General features: G+C 34.1%; 1 protein-coding gene across 1 annotated transcript; it reads right to left on the reverse strand.

Annotated features, from left to right (window-relative positions):
• Window positions 1-8,900: 8,900 nt before the first annotated feature.
• LOC120200725 lies at window positions 8,901-9,404 on the reverse strand. Its single transcript, XM_039201490.1, has one exon. The coding sequence runs from the start codon at window positions 9,402-9,404 to the stop codon at window positions 8,901-8,903; it is 504 nt and encodes a 167-aa protein (XP_039057421.1).
• Window positions 9,405-21,735: the final 12,331 nt, after the last annotated feature.

Raw genomic sequence — 21,735 nt, forward strand, 5'->3', positions numbered from 1 at the left:
CATACATACATACATACATACATACATACATACATACATACATACATACATACATACATACATACATACATACATACATACATACATACATACATACATACATACATACATACATACATACATACATACATACATACATACATACATACATACATACATACATACATACATACATACATACATACATACATACATACATACATACATACATACATACATACATACATACATACATACATACATACATACATACATACATACATACATACATACATACATACATACATACATACATACATACATACATACATACATACATACATACATACATACATACATACATACATACATACATACATACATACATACATACATACATACATACATACATACATACATACATACATACATACATACATACACATCTATATAAATTTACTAATAAAAACTAAGAAAAAAACAAGAAAAAATTGTTTCACCATTTTGTCATCTTTGCAATTGTGACTCCATAGGTACAATTAAGAGATGTGCACAAATTTGTCATAGCAATCATTATTCAAACTGCGTAGTAGGTACAATTATTTTACAAGTTTTGTATATTATATTTTAGAACGTATCAAATCCATTAAATACTCGATTTATTTTTTAAAATTAATTTGGAGTTAACTTGAATTTTTTATTCAGATTTTGAGTTACAGCTGATTTTGAATTTGAAAATTTTGGATAATCGAAAAACTAAAATTAAAACAACAATGTTTTGATCTTTAATCAAGTATTTTAATTGTTTTATGATTTGGTTCATAATTTTTTTATTTCTTCGATTAATATATCGTTTTAAGTTCATTTTGTATTAAATTTGAACCATATGATCATCAACCATTGTAAAATACATATGTAGTTTCAATTTTTCTTTTTGAAAACAAATGTTTTCATTTTTCGACTTCTCGACTAAATTTGAAGTACATACTATTCTACTACTCTAGAATACCTATGTAAATCAATATCTCTTTTTGAAAATGATTTTTCTCTTTTCATAATTTAGTCCTTCAACAATACATTTTTTTTGTTTGGTCATGTAATTGCAATTCTTTGCAAATTATTTATTCTCATCAATTTCTTTACTCTTTTATATTTCCATCAATATTTATCCTCCAAATTCCTTATTTTTAAAAAACATTATAATTATATTATATAATTTTAGATTCTATTTAATTTATTAAATAACATTATAAATTTTACTTACACATATAAAAAAGAATACGGATAAAAGATTTGATTTATTAAAATATACACATAATGTTTTTCATGTGTGCAATAAATTTTTTAATATTATTTAATAATTCAAATACCATCTAAAATCATAAAATATATTTATAATGTTTTTTCAACTGCCTATAAAATGTCTTTCTAACCTTCAGTTTTCACCCAAAAATATCAAATATAAATACTTCTCTCAAAATCAAAGGAAATGGTTATTCAATTCCGCTTTCCACTTCTTCTATCATGCCTTGTGATTTTACTGGTAATTTTTAGTTTCTCAAAAAATGTGACATATTACCTTCGATAATATATGTTCTTTGGAAGAAAAACACAATTTTGCTTATTTCCACAAAACCTCTGATTTTCAAAATCATGACAAAGATAAGAAAGTGAAGAGTTAGGAAGATAGGTATGTTGTTCCATACTTCCACAAAACCTTTGATTTTCAAAATCATGTCAAAGATGAGAAGGTGGAGAGTTTGGAAGACAATTATGTTGTTTCATACTTCCACAGAACCTCTGATTTTCAAAATCATGACAAAGATGAGAATGTGAAGAGTTTGGAAGATAAGTATGTTGTTCCATACTTCCACAGAACCTCTGATTTTCAAAATCATGACAAAGATGAGAAGGTGAAGAATTTGGAAGACAAGTATGTTGTTCCATACTTCCACATAACCTCTAGTTTTCAAAATCATGACAAAGATGAGAAGGTGAAGAATTTGGAAGACAAGTATGTTGTTCCATACTCCCATAAAACCTCTGATTTTCAAAATCATGGCAAAGATAAGAAGGTGAAGAGTTTGGAAAATAAGTATGGTGTTTCATACTTACACAAAACCTTTTATTTTTAAAATCATGGCAAAGATGAGAAGGTGAAGAGTTTGGAAGACAAGTATGATGTTCTATACTTCCACAAAACCTCTGATTTTTAAAATCATGACATAGATGAGAAGGTAAAGAGTTTGGAAGACAAGTATGTTGTTCCATACTTCCACAAAATCAAGCTCTCTATCTCTTCATTTTTTTCTTACTCGCAATGGAGGGTGGTTTAGGTTTTCTGTCGGATTCTGTTTCTTTGTTTGTGGATAAATTACCAAACTCTATTCACTGGAAAGGGTTATGGAATATTGTGGGTCGTTATGGTGAGGTTCTGAGTGTGTATCTTCCGTCGAAGAGGAGTCGAGCGGGTCTAGGTATGGTTTCGTAAAAGTTGGCAATATGGTAGAGGCCGATAGAGTTAAGGAACATTTGAATGGTCTTATGGTGTATGGTAGTTGCATCTCAGTGAGTTTTGCTAAGTATTCTTTGAAGGCTTCGAAGGATAAATGTGTACAGTGTAAGTTGTCATGGAAAGGTAAAATTGTAAACCCTTTCGCAACTTGTATTTCTCAAACGAAGGAGGCTAGCCTAGCGTGTTCTTCCAGAAAGGAAGTTAAAGGGCATGTGGATGAGGATGAAGGAACAAAGTTAAAGAGATGTTTGGTGGGTGTTATGGCTGGTGTTTGTAGTGTTGGGAGTATTGTTGATAGATTACATAACTGGGGCTTAGGGGAAATTAAAGTTGAAAGACTTCGTGGGAACTCTTTTTTGCTCACCATCGACGATGAAGATCTATTTATCATGCTTGAAGACCTTCGATGGTCTTACTTGAAGGAGATTTTCGTGGATGTTATGATTTGGACATAGTCTTTTTGCCAGAAGGAGAGAGTTGTTTGGTTAGAGATAGAGGGATTACCGTTGCATTGCTGGAATGTTGTCACTTTGAAAAGATTAGTTAGCTTGTGGGGTAAATTTGAGGCGTTTGGAGAAAATGTTAGCCATTATTTAGATTGTGAGAAAGTTAATATGTTGATTACTACTTCATCGGAAGCTCGGATTAATGATGTTGTAGATGTAGTGGTGGAGAATAAAAAGTTTAATGTTCGTGTTCTTGAAGTTAGGATGGTGGACCATTCATTAGGCAATTTGTTTAAATATGAAATCCTGAAGAAAATAGAGATTGAGGTTGAGAAGGATAGGGTTGAGGTTGGGGCTAATAATGCAGGTGTTTCACCGGTTAAAGATGATCTGTCGGTGGCTTTTGAGTCGGGAAGTTCTGATGGCAAGAAAGGGTCACCTTCTGGTGGCATCCCTTTTGATGTCGCGTGCTCTGGGGATAGCCTTGGCTTCCATAAAAAGGTAAGTATTGGGAAGTCGATCGAGGTCGAGTGTGGTGTCGAGGATGGTGGACAGAGTGTGGGATTTAAAATTTTAGATCAATGCAATCACGTGGGGTTGCAAGGATTGAATATTGATGGGGTTGAGACTTTGGTTGTAGAGTCAAATGTGGCCAGTCCTATTATAGACGGGATTTCAAAGTTGGAGGATAGAGTTTTGGTTGGTGCTTCTGCTATAGTTTCTCAAGAGATTGAGCTTCCTTTACTGATGTGATTAAAGGATGAAATTTTATTGGATTCTCATAGAGATTTTCTGGTGGATTCAGGGGGGGAGGTGTGTCGGTTTAGTTTTGGGTCTTGTTAACTCTTTGGAATTAGGTGATGTAAGTAAAATGAAGATATCTGAAAAAGAGAGTTTTGGGGAGTCTTATAAGATGTGTTATATGTGCCAGAACTGTCCATTAGGAATAAAAAGAAGATGCAGAAATTTGGTTCTATGTTGGATATCCAGACTCAGTCCTATCGAAAGCTGAGAGGAGTCGAAGAGATCGAGCGTTGAAGAGTTCCAAGCTGAAGAAGTCTGATCTAGAATCTAGTGAATTATCAGGTAGATCTATTTCAGATTCGGACTTAAAGAAAAAATGGGTTGTTGCGTATGTTGAAGCGGAGGAGACTCTGTCAGTAGCTAAGTTTCTTGGTATTAAGTTTGCTGGTTCTGAAAGAAAGGTTCTTGAGGAGTTAGTGTCGCTAGAGTTGAGTTGACGATAGTGAGTGAGGTGTAGGGTCTGCTAGGTTTTTTGTATTTGTACTTTGAGGACTGTGTTATAGTTTTTTTTGGAGGTCCTGGAGTTGGTTTTTAGGGGTTCTGTGTGATTATATTTTGACGTGTAATGGGGGTTTAGGTCTTGGGAGAATTAAGTTTGTCTAAACTGTGAATTTCATTTATCATCCTCCATATAAGTGGCTCGTGCATTGCTTCAGAGGTTGGTAGTATGGCGCTCGTGGGTTTTCAGGAGGGATGGTGTGCCAATTTTAAAACAATTGTACGTGATGGGCGTTTTGTGATTGTTTGATGGGCGTTTAATTAAAGGATTTAAAAATATAATGGGCCTTTGGTTTTTTCTCCCCAGACATTGAGTTATGGTGGGCGTTTATATAAAGGATTTATAATATAATGGGGCTTTGGTTTTTGCTCCCCAGACATAGAGTTATGGTGGTTCTGCGTTTTTCTTGTCCAACTAATGGATGCTCCAATGTCTTGGAGGTGGTGAGAAGGGCGCACATGGGAGTGGGTGCGTGTGCTATAATGGTTTGTAATGTGGATGTTTGTGTTCATTTTGAGAGAAAGTTCGATCTTCGAGAATTTTCTATGGTTGTCTGCTCTGGAGATATTGGAATCTGACTTTTTGTTGTCTCTGTTAGCGCTGATGTAGTCGACGAAGCCTCTACGGCTGGAATTGATATGTGTTTTTAGTTGGTTGTAGTGTTTTCTTTGTTTGGTCGGTTGGACTGTTTTTTGGAATTGTCTCTATTCGCTTTTGTTGTCTCTGTAGGCTTGGCTTTCACTATTGGTATATTTGTTTGCATTGTTCTCTCATGTAGCACTCTTTTCCTCTAATTAGTTTAGGGAGGTTTTTAATGAGGTTCATAGGTTGTTCTTGTCTCTTGATTTTAATAAATCTTCATTCCTATAAAAAAATACTTCCACAAAACCTCTGATTTTCAAAATCATGGCAAAGTTGAGAAGGTGAAGAGTTTGGAGGATAAGTATGATGTTCCATACTTCCACAAAACCTTTTATTTTTAAAATCATGGTAAAGATGAGAAGGTGAAGTGTTTGGAAGACAAATATGATGTTCCATACTTCCACAAAACTTCTGATTTTCAAAATAATGGCAAAGATGAGAAGGTGAAGAGTTTGGAAGACAAGTATGCATCTGTCTACTTTCACAAAGCTTATGATTCTGCAAACCATGCCGAAAGCAATGAAGTGGAGAGTCTGGAAAACAAATATTCCACGGCCTACTTTCACAAGAAATCTTCCAAAACGATGAATGATCACAACATGGAACACCAGCACCATGGTCATGATGAAAGTGCCGAGCTTGGCTTGTTCACCCTTGATGAATTACGTGCCTTTAATGTAGGGAGAAAATTACCCATCTTTTTTCCTATCAAAATCAATCCCTTTACCCTCCTTTCTTACCTAAAGAAATTGTTGACACCATCCCTTTTTCATCTTCACAAGTTTCCAACATTCTACAATTCTTCTCAGTTTCTCCAGACTCCCCCAGAGGCAAAGCTGTTCAAGATACACTCGAAAAATGCGAGCTTGAAGCAGCTCAAGGAGAGACCAAAATATGTGCTACTTCTTTAGAATCTTTACATGGTTTTCTAAGCAATGCATTTGGACCCAAGGTTGATTTCAAGTTCATAAGCACAAGGCACCCCACAATAACAACCCCAATCTTCCAGAATTACGCAGTTTTGGAATCTCCTCGAGAGATTGAATCTGCAAAAAAAGTGGCATGTCATCCAATGCCATATCTTTATGCAATTTATTTCTGCCACTTTGATGCCACCGAGACCAAAGTTTTCAAACTGCAACTAGCTGGTGACATTACTGGAGATAAAGTTGAGGCTCTCGTTGTTTGCCATATAGACACTTCAGGTTGAAACTCCGATCATGTTGCTTTTCGCATGCTTGGTATTAAGCAAGGAGATGCTGTTTGCCATTTATTTTCTCAAGGTAATCTCGTTTGGATTAAGCAGCCATCAACCATCCGTGTTAGTGCCATGTAAGTATTAGGCTGTAACGATTGAGCTCTCATTGCCTTCTGCGAATAGGAACTCTCTCCGTTTCAGGTTGTTTCGATCATGGTATGCTTGTTTTGTCTTTCTACCTGTACTAGCTATCAAGTAATTAAGCAATAAAATTATGTTTTCGATTCTCAAGTAATTCCCAGCTGCAAGAAAGCATAGAGCGAGTGAAAGGTGAGCTGGTGCAATGAGCTTGTTTCGGAACCTTAGACAACCTGTACACACACCATCAATGATGGTACCGAGATTAGGACTTCCAAATTGTAGCAGTTAAAAACCTATAATAGAAGGTACTTTTAAACACAAATTCACCTAAAATGTTTTACCATCTTAATAAAGATAAGAAAGTCAAAATATAGACAGACTTGATGAGAAGTGCACAGAACCCCTAAAATTAGAAAAACCATTCCATATAAAGGTTCATTTTACAGTGTTGTACCAAGTTGTTTTGCAAAGAATTAAGCAATTGTTTGCGAGATTTTTTTTGTTGAAAGAGTAATAATGCAACAATGAAGGAGAAAGAGTTAGTTGGAAATTCATCTGTTGCCCTAAGTCTCAAGGGGGTTGGGCCTTAAAGACTTAGAGACATGAACATGTTTACCTGTGGCTAAAGGGTTTGCTTAATTGTACGAGTATGTGCTAAAGGGGTCAATCTTTTGGCAATCAACTGAGAAATATGAGGGCAATGAGATATGGATAAAATTACTAAAGTTGAGAGCTACTGCTGGCTATATCTATTGATTTTACTCTTACAGTTGCTAAAATCTAAGAAACTATTAGACAAAGGAAAGAGAAGACTTGGTGGCCTAAGCTATTACACACCATGCAAACACAGTAGTTCAAACAAAGAACCTCTTATAGAATAACACTCCCCTTGACTATTGAGGCAACTTGATGATTTCTGTTAATTGTTAATAGCTAAGGAAATTTCAAACAAATATTCTATGATAAACACTTGCTTAATTTGTCTTTGAATATTTTCAGCCCCAAAAAATACGTGCCGATCAGCAGGCAGCTATAATTTCAGTATAAAAATCCCATACTGAAATGGCCCACCCTTAGTCACAACCACATGGATGGATGCCATGCGGACAAACCCAGGTCACTCACCTGCAAAACTGCCGACAATTTAGCTTAAAGAACAAGTGTTTGGTTGTCTTTAATCTACCTTGAGCTTTGGGGTAAAAAAATCTTACGAATGAGACATCTTTTTCGTACGGTTTTAATTGTTTTCATCTTCTTTAGTATCATTACTTATCTTTCCACAAAGATGGTCAATGCCAATTAACAAACCAATTAATCCTCTCAACTTTTCTTTTTTAACTTTTGAAAAACATCATGGAACAATACTTCAATGATAAATTTTTTTTTTTTTGAGATCACGAATTTAAATAATTATATTTGTAGTACGTATGCGTAGTGAATTATAAAATTCTAATAATAGAGATTGAAATCGCAGAAGGATAATTATAGCAGTGCGTACGCTACATTAATTAGAAAGCTCCAGCAGCTTTCCTATCAGTGCAATGAGACAGATATGTGTAGAAAGCAAGTGGAGAAAGATTCCAAAAAGAAACAAAACTCTGAAACCCCAAATTAAATATGAAGAAAGGAACCTTTATCCATCCTTCATTAGTGTATTAAATAATCACACAGAGAAAGAGATCTGCAAACAATCAATTACCCCAAATTGCTTAACAATGATTTGTATATCTTTTCTAACTAGTAAATTATGCAACAAAATCTTTAGTGTCCTTTCAAAGAGTATGTCCCCTTTGATAGGGGTAGTTTAGAACAGTGTAGAGTATGTCCCCTTTGATAGGGGTAGTTTAGAACAGTGTAGAGTATGTCCCCTTTGATAGTGGTAGTTTAGAACAGTGTAATGTCCTATTTCTTTTTCCTTCAAAAGTCACCTTTAAATTTTCATTTTGTCATGGTTTTTTGTCCTTCCATACCGCTTACATTCATGGTGCTCAAATTCGAAACCTCAAAAAATAAAAATAATTCTTTTACCACCAAATTCATTTAATTTTTGCAGTTATCTAATTAGATTAATAGCTTAAATGTGACATTCATAATGTTCGAATTTGTAAAAAATACATTGTAGCTCAGTTGAATTACGAAGAAATAAAATCATGAAAAAAATTAATGTAAAAATATTTTTATGCCTTTTTCTCAATTTAATCCTTCACGTGTCATTCATTCTTTGGTTGAAAAGGTCACGTCAATTTTGTTAACCGCGTAAGACAAAGGGGCAAAAATGATGATAGAAATAAAACTTCAAGGGTCATTTTGATAAAAATAAACTTTAAGGGTTAAAACAGAAATTCAAATATAGTTCAAGGGCCAATTTACAATAACTAAAATCAGTAACTACATGTCTTTACCCAATTAACAGAGAAATTTTTCCACAAGATTACTCTATAAATTAAAAATTTTACTATTAAAGAAAAGAGAAAAAAATATTAACAGAGCACATGAGAAAAATAAATGTCTATACCCCCAGCACAACTACATGATTTAGTACCATAAATTATTACAACACATACCTAGATTATTACAAAGTAAAATCAACACAAATTAACACGAGAGAGATTCTCAACAATCAAATATATATCGTGGCTAGATCCATGGTAATCAACTATTCATCATCCACGAAGCTCACCTGGACTTCCCCCTACCAATATCAAAGCATAGAGTGGAAGTTGGCGATCCAATGGCTGCACCATTTTCATCATCCGTGTTCGAAAATCGACTCCTTTTCTGGTCTTTTCTCGGACTCATCGCAACAAACATTGATGAAGAAGAAGGTGAAGAAGGCACAAGGTTGCTGCTTTTCTTCAAACTGATCATCTTTGGGAACAATGCTTGCAAAAGACCAGATCTTGAGCGCTTGTTCTTGATGGGTTTTGTGGTGGACTTGGAGTAGAAAGATGGAGGAGGAGTTAGAGGAGGGATGGACGTATCGGAGAATGTGTATTTGGGAGTACCGAGCTGAGACTCCCACATGAAAGGGACAGCACCGGAGAGACCGCCATAGTAGACCCTGAAAGAAAGATTGGTAACAGAGTTTTCCTTTGATAAAAGCCTGGAAAAGAACTTGTTGTTTTGCTTAATTTCCAGGGTCTTGTTGTGGGGAAGATGATCAGGGCTTGTGTTCAACATCTTCGAATGTGTTTTGGGGGATTATTTGAAGGAAAAGAAATTCATAGCCTCAGAGGAAGAAGCTTTAGGCTTCAAGATCTCTGTATACTTTCTGGGGTTATATAGTACTAGAGCAGCGGACCATCACCAAAGATTTTAGTGACATTTACACTGGTATATGCATGTGATACAAATATATATATTAATTTCTAAAAAATTGTATATATTTAGAGAGATATAGTTATAATTTAAAATAAATATGAATAAAATTAATACGAGTCAGGACAATAACTCGCATATAATTTAAACAGAAGTTGAAACCAAAACCTTCCACATATTCATGTTGTTAGTTTGTTGGCTGTTGTGTTCTAGTTTTATTGTGTAATAATGACTCCGAACGATATTTTAATTGTTATATAATAATTATTATTCTAATAATGGATCCCTATCTAAAATCCTGGTTTTAACTTATTACCGGGGAAAGGCCCTTTGAGGATTTGTGTAAGGTATTAAATGGAGGGATGTGGATATGAAAAGGCAGCAAATGATGAGGTCATTGTCGCTTATGAAATGGCTTATGATTCATTAGCATTAGTATGAATAATCCATATGATATTTGAATTCAATGGTGGGACCTTTTGCTAAGTAAGAAGTCTGATTAGAGTGGGTCAGGGGGTTTACGTTAAGCTCGAATGATCAACCATCATGTGGCACTGCTGCAGTCATTCGCACCCTTATGTTTCTTGGTTGTCATCAACATCATGAGTTATTACCATCAGATCTTACTAACATAATATATTAACTTCAGTTTTGAAAGTTCGAAAAAAAAAATCCAAGTACTGCTGCGGCCATTTTGGTTGGCAAAAATCCCAAGTTGTGTCCTATTTGGTATTGATACTCAAGGTGAGTATCAATACCTAAGGGTTAAGTATCGATATTCTTTATTTGGTATCAATAATCCATGCTTCAAAGTTATATGTATGCATATACTGCTCTACCATGAGCTCTTAGTGAACAAGTGGATGAATTATATCTAGGTATAGCTTTGAGATGTTGGCTATGGTATGAACATATTACGAGTTGAATGTTTTAAATAATATTAAAGTATGGCTTTCATGATATATAATGCCTCGATTTTCATATCAATGTGTGTGAGTTGAAAGAGGTTTCAGATCCATGTAATTGTGTAATTAGAATCGATAGACTAAATTTGGACCTAATTGAGTGTTAATTGAGCTCAAATAACCTTAAAAAAGCGATTTTTGTATTGGGAGCTTAACAGGGACGACAAATTGAAAAAATTAACCCATTCTTTGAAACAAAGGCTGAATTTCATTCAACGGAGGCTTATATCATCGCAAGTAGAGGAAAAGGACTAAGCGCCTTTTATTTTTTTGCTTATCTTGTCTTCTTCCCATACTTTCTTCTTTCCTATTTACGTTAGAGCCCCCAAGTATCAAGCTTTATTGAGCTATGATTTCATCTTGGATTTGAAAGGGTAAGAGTGCTAATCTACACTTAAAGAAATTGGTTTTAAGCTCAAAATTTCCTTGAGATGTTGAAGTAGCTAGAGAAAGATTTTTTTGGGAGGGTTAGAGCCTTGAGCTATCTCAGCTCATTTTAGTTTGATTTTGGCACCCTTTATACGTCTTTAAACTCCTTTTTAGCTCTTAGATGTGTTAATAATCCATTTTGCACTTGTTTTATTAGTCAAGAGGTTGGAGAGCATTCAAGAGATAAGAAGAAGAAGCAACTCGGTGAAAGCTGAGCAATGAGCTTCATTTAAAGTTCCAAGCATAAAGGTAGTACACATTGAAATTTGAAGTGCTACTTGTGTTTCCTAAATGTGATATTTTCTTGGTTATTGAGCATATTGAGTGTTTTAAGTGTATATGCATGCTTTGGGTTCCATTTGTGTGTTAAGATGTGTTATAAAAGAGCTAAATGATCCTAAGTAACACCCATAAACTTTAGAAATGAAGTAGTTCTTAAACTAGAGTGTTTAAAAGGTTTTGAAGTGATTCTCAAACTTGAAAGTGACCATTTTTGGGCTTTAGAATTGGTAGTAGAGGAACAATGTCGAGGCCCCTTGAATAGGTAAAGAAATATGGGCAAAATGGACTAGAGTATTGTTATTATTCATGTCAGTATTGATAATGTTAGTGTGGTATCAATACAAAGGGTTGAGTATTGATATTGGGTATTCATTTGAACTTTGAGGCTAAAATCAGTGTCAACACTCATGGTAAGTATCAATACTCATGAGGGTATCAATACCTATAAGAATTGTGAAACCTCGAACTTAATTATAGTACTGATACTCAATGTTAGTATCGATATCCAACGGTTGAGTATCGATACCCTATGTCTGATATTGATAATCCATACTTCAAAGTCATAATTTGACTTCCAATTCAAATGTGTGACCAAAGTAAAGCTCATAACAAGTAAGTGGGTCTAAAAAAAAGGCCTAATTGTGCAATTTTAAATTAAGATACCCATAAGGATGTGAAATAATAAACATACCCATATAATCCAGGAATCATAGATGTGTAATGAATCGAAAGGTGTAAACTGCTACTAAGCATGATATGTGACAAGAGTCGCAATTTTCAAATAAATAAACCTAATTCTCAGTTTAAATAAATAAAATAAATAGTAAAGATAAATAGGATCGATTCATAGAGACTAAGGAATTTGCAATTAAATCTGATTTGATCTCTAATCAGAAAAGCTGCAAAATAAAATAAAAGGGGGTTTGTCGAATTTAATTGAATAAACTAAAATTAAATAAAATCAAAAAGCAATTAAAATAAATAATTGAAAGAGCTAATGATAGGAGAAGCCCCTTGCTTCGCTTTGACTCAACTCGTCTAAATCATAGATTTTACTTCGGGATTCTTACCAGATATAGTCTATAAGGCTCAACCTTTGTAACTTGCTCTTCTCTCATGTGAACTAATTTCCAAAGTCAATCCTTGGAATTTAATTCTTTTTTGGATTTAACTTCGACTATTGATAGGTGGTTTATTTAGTTATTATTTTGCCTTTAATTTTCTCCTTAGTTGTTGGTTTTTGTGGCTGATTTGTTTTTTTAATTCATTTTTTGTGCAGGACATTAGATTATGAAAATTGCACTAAAAGGGCAAAATTCTACAATTTTTTTATTATCGGAATAAAGGCTTGATTAGTGAGCATGACTCTGGGTATGACGCATCTGACGTGAAGTTGAGTCAGCAGCTTCCAGGAGGTCCAACCAGTGCTTCTAGAAAGACGAACGAATCAGACGCGTTTTTGAAATTTGAATTCAAGATTATCTCATGTTTTTAGGATTTTAGTTTGAATATTTTCAAGAATTATCTTTAGGAATTATCTCTTCTTTTTAGGAATTATCTTTTCATTATTTATAGAGATTTAGAAAGCTATAAATACCCCTCATGGTAAGCTTGAAAACACATTCAAATTTCATTCTTCTTCTTTGTTTTGGGTTTTATAAAAGTTTTTCTTTATTTTCAAAGTTTTTATTTTTATTTCTATTTTTAAAGATGCTAAGTATGATTGTCATACTTAGCTAATTTCTCCATAAGTCAAGGGCTAAAGCGATGACTCAATTCCAATTGTGATGATTGAAAAGCACCAAAAATACCTTCAGGTAATTTTCTCAATTTTCTGAACAAATAGGATTGGCAATCGACCTTTCCTTTAAAATCAAAATGCTTTTAAATTAAAAAGTCGACGTTGGTTTGCATGTTGTTTTGGTTTATAGTTGGGAGTAAAAATCGACTGGTAGCAAGTTTGACTTCCTGTTAACACACTTAGAGGTGGTTCGCTAAGGGAAATTGAGATCGAGCTCGATTCTCATTGAGACAACATAGTCTGAGTCGGTTTTTCCAGATCTTTAAAACTAAGTTGGTGCTAACGACGATAGTCGTAGTTAGTCCCCGTACGGACTGAAATTCAAAGATAGATTTTGTATTATCGATTTACAAGAGAAAGAAACAATTTACAAGGGTTAGGCCCTGTAAACGTTAACCTGCAGATATCCAAAGTAAAAATTATTCCGAGGATCAATTAGAATTGAGGCAAAAACTGAAACCTAAGGGTGATTTCACCATAAGTTTTCTTTACCTCAATTTATTTGCAATTTATTTATTTTATCCTTGTCTCTTATTTCAAACAACTTAAAATCCCTCATTTTAATTTCATCTTTATCCAAATCTCTATTTTTTTCTTATCTTTATCCAGATCTAAAATAAGAAAGTATACAACTATAAAAACTTCAAAGTCCCTATGGACCGACCCTGATTATCTTTACTACTCTTTCCCTTTATTATTTATTTTTAAGAAGAATGAATTATTTGACAGTAATACGACGTTTGTCAAATTGGCGTCGTTGCCGGAGACTTTGGCTAAATTAATTAATAAAGTTGTTTCTTTTTTATTTATGACCAGGAGTAATCTAGATGATTTGGTAGAATTTGATCTAGAAATTGAAGCACAAGCTAGGTGAATTCATGCAAAAATGCTTCGAGGAAAAAGAAGTAAACGACAACATGAACAACTGGAGCAATCAGATCCATAATTAAATTTGGAAAGATCATCTTCCTTTAATATAAATGAAGAACTGATAACCAAAGATACACTAGGCACAGACAACACGCTAGAACCAATGGCAGATCAAACAATTCGCTAGTTAGCTGCGGCACCTACCGTACAACAACCTTTCTGCATCACTTTTCCTCAAGGAAAAACTATGTTTACTCTTAAAACGGGCCTTATTCATCTTCTTCCTATATTCTATGAACTTTTCAGTGAGATTCCACACAAACATCTCACAGAGTTTCATATGGTCTGTTTGAGCATGAAACCTCAAGGAGTATATGAAGACCAAATAAAAGTACGAGTGATGAGTGTTCATAATCGGTAGTATTGCTCGTTAATTCTTTGATCTTATGGATTTATTACTGCTAGTTTGGTTGTGTTATGTTTGTTTTCGTGCAGGGTCTTACTTTTCAGACTGAGTGGTAAAACGGGGGCATTCTACATTTTTTTATTATTTGGTCATGGCTGGAGACATAGGCATGACTCTAGGCATGACACGGTCTGACGTGCCAGTTTCTAAAAGGTCCAGTCAGCGACAGTTTCTAGAAGATCTAGTCAGCGCGCCTTCTGGAATGGACGAGCATAGTTGCATTAGGAGACTTGTTTAAAGTTTAAATTTAGGAAAAACAATTATCTTTAGGATTTTTTTAATTTCTTTATTTATATTTAGGTTTTTAGAGGCTATAAATACCCTCTTGGGGTAAGCCTAAAAATACAACTCAGATTTCAATCCTCTTTTTACTTCTAGTTTTATAAAGTTCTTTCTTTTCTTTTCCTTTTAAGTTTTCATTTTTATTTTATTTTAAGTTTTTATTTTTTTAATGCTAAGTATGATTTCTATCATACTTAAGCCAAAGGCTAAAGCGATGACACAATTTTGAATCATGAGAATCGAAAAGCACCTCATACCCTCTCAGGTTAAATTCTCAATTTTATGGAAACTAGATTGGCGGATAGTCTTTCTTAAAATAAAAACGTACCATTGGTATTATAGAATCAATTGATTCGAATTCCCTTGAACACACTTAGCGAATGGTACGCTTAGGAAAATTGGGACCGAGTTCGACTTTCATAGAGAAAGCATAATTCGAGTCGGGTTTTTCCAAGCGCTTTTAAACTGTTTTGAGTTAACAACGATAGTCGAAGTTAATCCGGACAAGGATTGTGATTCCTAAAATAGATTTGGGAAAGTCAAACACCAAAGAGGAAAATGAACTACAAGGATTAAACCTTGTAGACTCAAACCGACATTTAACTGGAAAAAAAATCCTATTCAATGATCGATTGGAATTTGAGGCACACGGAAGCCTGAGGCTAATTTCATCATATTGGTTTTTAATTTTACTTCGATTCTTTATCTTCCTTTGAATCATTATTTTCTTATTCAATTTCTCAACAAAGCCCCCTTTTTACTTTACTTACATTTTTTTGGCCTAGATCAAAGATCAAGAACAATCATTTCAACATCTTCCTTAGTCTCTGTGGATCGACCCTTACTCTCTCTATACTACTATATTTATTTTTTAAAGAGATTAAGGATAAAATTTTTAAAGATGAATAGTTAAATCTCTTATTGTTGGAAAAATTGGAGCAGTGAGGCTATACGAAATATGCACGATGTCAGATTATTCGATGGACTGCTGCCTCATGCTACAAGGAGATGCTGATGCACAAGTAAATATAATGGAAAATTTTCTGAGACCTCTCAAAAGGCCTTACAACCCATACGGAAATGATTCCAATCCAGGATGGAGAGATCATCTGAACTTGAACTATTGACCAAATCCCGGACCAAATCAAGTTTATCAATCGAGGCCACCCCTACAACAACCTTATCAATCACAGAAATCATCACTTGAATCAATCGTCGAGCGGCTGACCCTTTTCCAAGAGAAATTTCAGAATAATATTGAAGCTCGCTTTCAAAAGCTCGAGATGCAAATGAGCCAACTAACTCAAACCGTGGGGAGATTAGAGTCACAAGGGAGGCTATCATCATAAACTGAGCTGAATCCAAGAGAGGAGCGCCATCACCCTCCGAAGCGGTTCAGTTGTTGAACAACTAGACCCAAAGAAAGTAAGTGCAAGATCCCAGAAGAAAGAAGAAATTTTGAACTCCCAGAGGGAAGAAGAAACAGTTGACGTAGAATCCTGAGAAAAGAATAAAGATGAATCAAAAATTAATTATGTGCCATCTCCCTATGCGATTCCGCCTCTGTTTCCTGAAAGATTCATAAAAAGAGACAAACAATCCGAGGAGAAAGAAATCTTGGATGTATTCCGGAAAGTGGAAATAAATATTCCACTTCTTGAAGTGATCCAAAAAGTACTGAGGTATGCCAGATACCTTAAAGATCTCTACACTAATAAAAGGCGACTTACCGAAAATGAGAAGGTGAATTTAGATGAGAACGTCTCAGCAGTTTTCCAACGATCGTTTCCACCGAAGTATAAGGACCAAGGTATGTTTTTAATACATTGTAAAATTGGTGAGGTTAAAATCAAGCGAGCTATATGCGATCTAGGTACCTCTATCAATGTAATACCTCTTTCCGTCTATAATTCAATTTCCACTAAACCTTTGAAAAAGACGAGGGTTACACTTCAGCTCACCGATAAATTGATTATCTATCCTAAAGTGCTCATAGAAAATGTTCTGGTAGAGGTAAACAACTTAATTTTCCATGCTGATTTTTATGTGATTGATATGGAAAATGATCATAGCAACACTGGTTCTGAAATCCTCCTCGGTCGTCCCTTTCTAAGCACAACAAATGCAAAAAATGACGTTCGAAGCGACACTCTTACTATGGAGTTTGACGGTGATATCATAAAGTTTGATGTTTATAAAGCAATGAGATATCCGGATAATGTGTATAATATTAATTTTGTTGGCGTTATTGAACATGTTGCTGATGAATCTAACTTTGTTGATGATTTAAACAGGAAATTGGATGATAAAAAAGATGAATCTAGGAGGTGAAAAATATTTTATCTGACGAATCTGATTTGCTCCTAGTTCCATTTAAGTCTAAAGTTTTACTTTTCCTTTTGCAGGCACCAAAAATAAAGTCAAAACCTTCATGGGAACGTTTGAATAACTCAATTTTTGGTAAAAATGATGTGTTGATGGTCATTAATTTCGACAAGAGTTTAAAAAAGGGAAAGTTCCAAAGAAATCTTTATGAGAATCTTCAAATTTCTCATAAAGAATTTTTTAGTTGGAAAAAAGCGTAAGAAAATGAAATTTCTCTCGTCGGACATGTAGTCTGAACCAGGTCGTCGAGCTAACGATGTTAAACAAAAGCGCTTCGTAGGAGGCAACCCATTTTTAATTTCGTTGCAATTATTTTATTTTATTTTATTTTGATTGAGCAAATTTCATTTAATTTTTATTTTATTTTCAGGAACCAAATGGTTTCAATCAAGCTTACACAAGGAAGATATTCAAAATTTTCATTCGAAGAGTGACAAATTCAGAACCCAAGAGAAGTAACAATCACACAAAAAAAATGATAAACTTGTTCCAGCGTCGTACGCACCATTTCATTAAAACGGCGTACGTTAGCATTCCCCTTAAGTTGACCGGTGCACATTAACTAAACCCAAACATACCATTCTATCGCCGCATATGCCTCTCCCCTTCTTTCTCTCCTGCCCCCATCTCTTCCTTATCTTAACTTTTTGAATTTAAAACCATTTTTCTTTTCTTTTAAACACATACACCCTATCTCATCCCCTATCTATTATCATTTATTTATTTATTATTTTTTAAACAACCCAATTTCACCCAAATTAAAACTCTTCCCCCACGTGTTTTTCCAACCAAACCTAAACAATTAAAACCTCCAACACCTTTTCTGCATATTTTCTTCCCCAATCCGTAACCCCTACCCCAAAATCATCCAGCGTTTCTTCCTCTCTGCTGCGCTCACCATCGTCGTCTTTATCGCGCCGTTGTGTTCGTGTCACCGACCTCCTACCCATCCACTATTGCTCAAAATGGTTTAGCTAAATAATGGTTATTTTATTTACCTCTCAATTATATAAATATATGAGGTGTTTTAACTCGGACTTTTCTTGATAGTTTTCCTAGCAACAAAAGCAAGTGAAATAAGGAGAAGCATTCTTGGAATAAGATAAAAAGATGGAGAATCATTTTACGATTACTGGTAGCGATTTAAGAAGCTTTGTGCAAGTTGTCTGCAGCTTAGATTATCCAAACAAACACTCCTCAAGTACTTATATAAATGGATGCTTCCAATGGAGATGGAGACTATAGATGCTACTAGTGGAAGAGCTCTTATGAACAAAACACCAGATACATCAAGGAAATTAATTTCAACAATGGTTGCCAACTCTCAGCAGTCTGGCACTTCAAGTGAACCCAGCCGACGGGTTCATGAGATAAGTATTATTTTTTTAGAAAACAAAATCGATAAGTTAACTGATGTTGTTAATTCTTTGGTTGCAGGGAAAATTGGATCAACAAGAGTATGCAGAATATGGACAATTCCAGATCATCCGACAGATTGTTGTCCAATGCTACAAGGGGAAACTGGTGCAGAAGTGAATGCTGTAAGAAACTTTTTGAGACCTCCCCATAGACCTTATAACCCATACTCCAATATCTATAATCCGGGATGAAGAGATCATCCAAATCGGAGCTATGGACAAAACCTAAGGCATAATCAAGCCTATCAGTAAAGGCCCCCATAAACGTTTCAACCATAAAAATTCCCTCTGGAATCCATTGTTGAACGTTTGGACTTATCCCAGGAAAAATTCAAAAATTGAGTTGAGGTCTATTTTCAAGAATTAGACAAGCAAATTAGCTAATTGGCTCAAACAGTGGGAAAGTTATAATCACAAGGGAAGTTACCTTCTTAAATGGAGTCAAATCTGAGAGAGAATGTAAGCGCCATCACTCTACGAAGTGGTACAGTAGAGGAACAACCAATCACAGAAGAAGTAGGCACAAATCCATAAAAAAATAAAGAAGAGATGAAATCCCAAATAGAAGAAGAAGCAGTTGGCGCAGATCCTTCTAAGGAAAATAGGATTGACGCAAATCCCCAGAGAAAAAAAAAAGAAATTTCAAGGCATTATCTGACACCATCTCTCTGTGAAATTTCACCACATTTTCCTTTCAGATTATAAAAAGAGACAAACAAATTGAAGAGAATGAAATTTTGGAAGTATTCCAAATGGTTGAAATCAATAGACCTCTCCTTGACGTAATTTGAAAAATACCAAGGTATGTTAGATTTCTTAAAGACCATGTACCATAAAAAGAAGGCTTACCGAAATAGAAAAGGTGAATCTGGGAGAGCATGTTTCAGTTATCTTCCAATGAAAGCTTTCACCAAAGTTAAAAGATCAAGGTATGTTTGTTATACCTTGCAAAATTGGTAAAGTTGGAATTAAACATGCAATGTGCGATCTAGGAGCTTCTATAAATATAATGACTTTATCTATTTACAACTTACTTTCTAATGAGCCCTTGAAGGATACAAGATTGATAATACTGATGGCAATCAATCAATAATTTATCCCGAATGACTCTTGGAGGATGTCTTAGTTAAGGTAAATGAACTTATATTTCTAGCAGATTTCTATGTCATTGGCATGGAAAATGACTGAAAAATACTTTTTCCGAGATCAAGGAATTGGAGGAATTTGAAAATGCAATCAGGGAGTTTGAGAAAATATTTTTGGTAAATTCCGATTCATGCTTTACTCCCTCAAATCCTAAAATGATACATTTTGTTTTGCAGGCTCCTCAAATTGATTTGAGCAGTTGCCAGAAAACGTGAACAACATATTTTTGGGAAAAAGGATACTTTGCCAGTAATTATTTCGGGCAAGATTAAAATGATTTGTAGAAAAGACTATAAGAATGCCAAAATCTACAAGAAAAGAATAAAAGAATTATATGATTGTAGAATTTATCATAAGGAAGTTCTTAGTTGGAAAAATGTATGAAGTAAAGGAAGTATTTATCTCAAAACCTGTAGTCTGAAACAAGTCGTCGAGTTAACGATGTTAAACAAAAATCTAAATGAGAAACAACCCATTTTATTTTATTTTTATTTCATTTAATTTTTTGTAATTTTATTTTTAATTTCTTTTATTGGGTACTTATTTTATTTTATTTTTGAATTTTTAGGTTCCCAAATATTTTTGATCGAGCAAAGTTTGGAACAGATTCGTCATCAGACCAAGGGAGTATTCATGTTCCCTCTTGTGTGCTTTTCTATACATATTAGGACAATATGATCTAAGTGAAGGGGGTATAATTTGCTATCAAAATTTTCTCTTGCTTGTTTGATTGGTTGAAATTAAGTTGTTTTGATATTGATGTGTTAGATTTTTTAGTTGCTTATCTTGAATTCACTTTATACTCTTTCTTCCTTTTGGATTGTGATCATGTTTTGATCGAACTTAATTTGCATGATGATTATTGGCATAGTTGGTGTTTTTCTGTTAAGTATTAATATTTCATGTTTTTGTTGATGGAGGTGATCTTGGCTCATTACATATAAACCTTTCTTGTTAGATTTGAGCTTAACAAGCATATATTTTCTTTCTTGCTCATTGTTTGACTGAGTGTGTCAGACTAATTATGATATTCTAGAACTCGTAATCTTAATGTATATTGAGACTACATGTTGGGCATATTGTTTTAATGTGATAGTAGCACCTAGGATTAAAGTACTTTTTCCCAAAATGTCTACCCATTTATTTATCCACTAGTGAACCGCATTTTGAGCATTTATCTTTTTTCTTTGTTTTTACCACATACTTAAACTCAAGCCTTTACTTTTATCCCTATTTTATACCCTTATCAAGACAAGTAGATTAGTTGTTTACATTGACGTATGATCTTTATTTTACTATTTTTGTTATTTTTATATTTGCAAAAAAGAGGAAAAAACTGGTTCGAACAATTACTGCAGTATAGTGTAGAAAACAACAAAAGAAAAAAGCAAAAACGAAAAAAGGTGAAAAAAAAGAAGAAAAAAAGAAAAAGATTGAAAATTGATTTATGTTTATGTTTATATGTTTACTTTTGTTTACTTTATTAAGTTAGGAACTATTTGTAAATCTCTTGTCTTGGTATTTAAACCGATCATCATGACCTTTTCCCTACCCTAACATAAGCCTCGTTACACCTTGATTTAAAGACCCCTTGATTATTGCATTATGTTCACTTTTAGTAGTGGAGACTTGATTGGATTCCAAGCCTATGGTAATATATTGGTTAATTTCGGTTTGAGCGATTTCATTTTACCCTAAACACTTTGAGCTGATATGTGAATATTTTTGAGGTATTGAGTTATGTTTTATTGTTGGCGAATAATTGAGATATCTTGCTTGCTTAAATTCTTCTTAGTTATATCTTTGGTTGATTGTACCTTGAGTTCAGGAATTGTCATGGACTTAATTCGTTTGGAAGTTTGAGGAATAAAGTGAGATTGAAGGTGGCAACTTTTGATTTTGATGTGTTAATTGAGGAATTCTTGAGGACAATCATTGAACAAGTTAGGGGAAATTAACTTCTTGGAATTTAATTATTGTTTGGATTTAACTTTGACTATCGATTTTAACGCTAATATCTTCTTTAATGCTAGAAAATCATATGCTCAGATTATGCGTCTCAATGAGAATAGAACCCGATCTTGATTTCCCTTAGCGGACCACCGCTAAGTTTGTTCTTAGGGATTTAAATTTGCTAGAAGACAATTCA

Source organism: Hibiscus syriacus, unplaced genomic scaffold (genome assembly GCF_006381635.1).
Source record: "Hibiscus syriacus cultivar Baekdansim isolate YM2019G1 unplaced genomic scaffold, ASM638163v2 tig00006507_pilon, whole genome shotgun sequence".
Lineage (NCBI taxonomy): Eukaryota > Viridiplantae > Streptophyta > Magnoliopsida > Malvales > Malvaceae > Hibiscus > Hibiscus syriacus.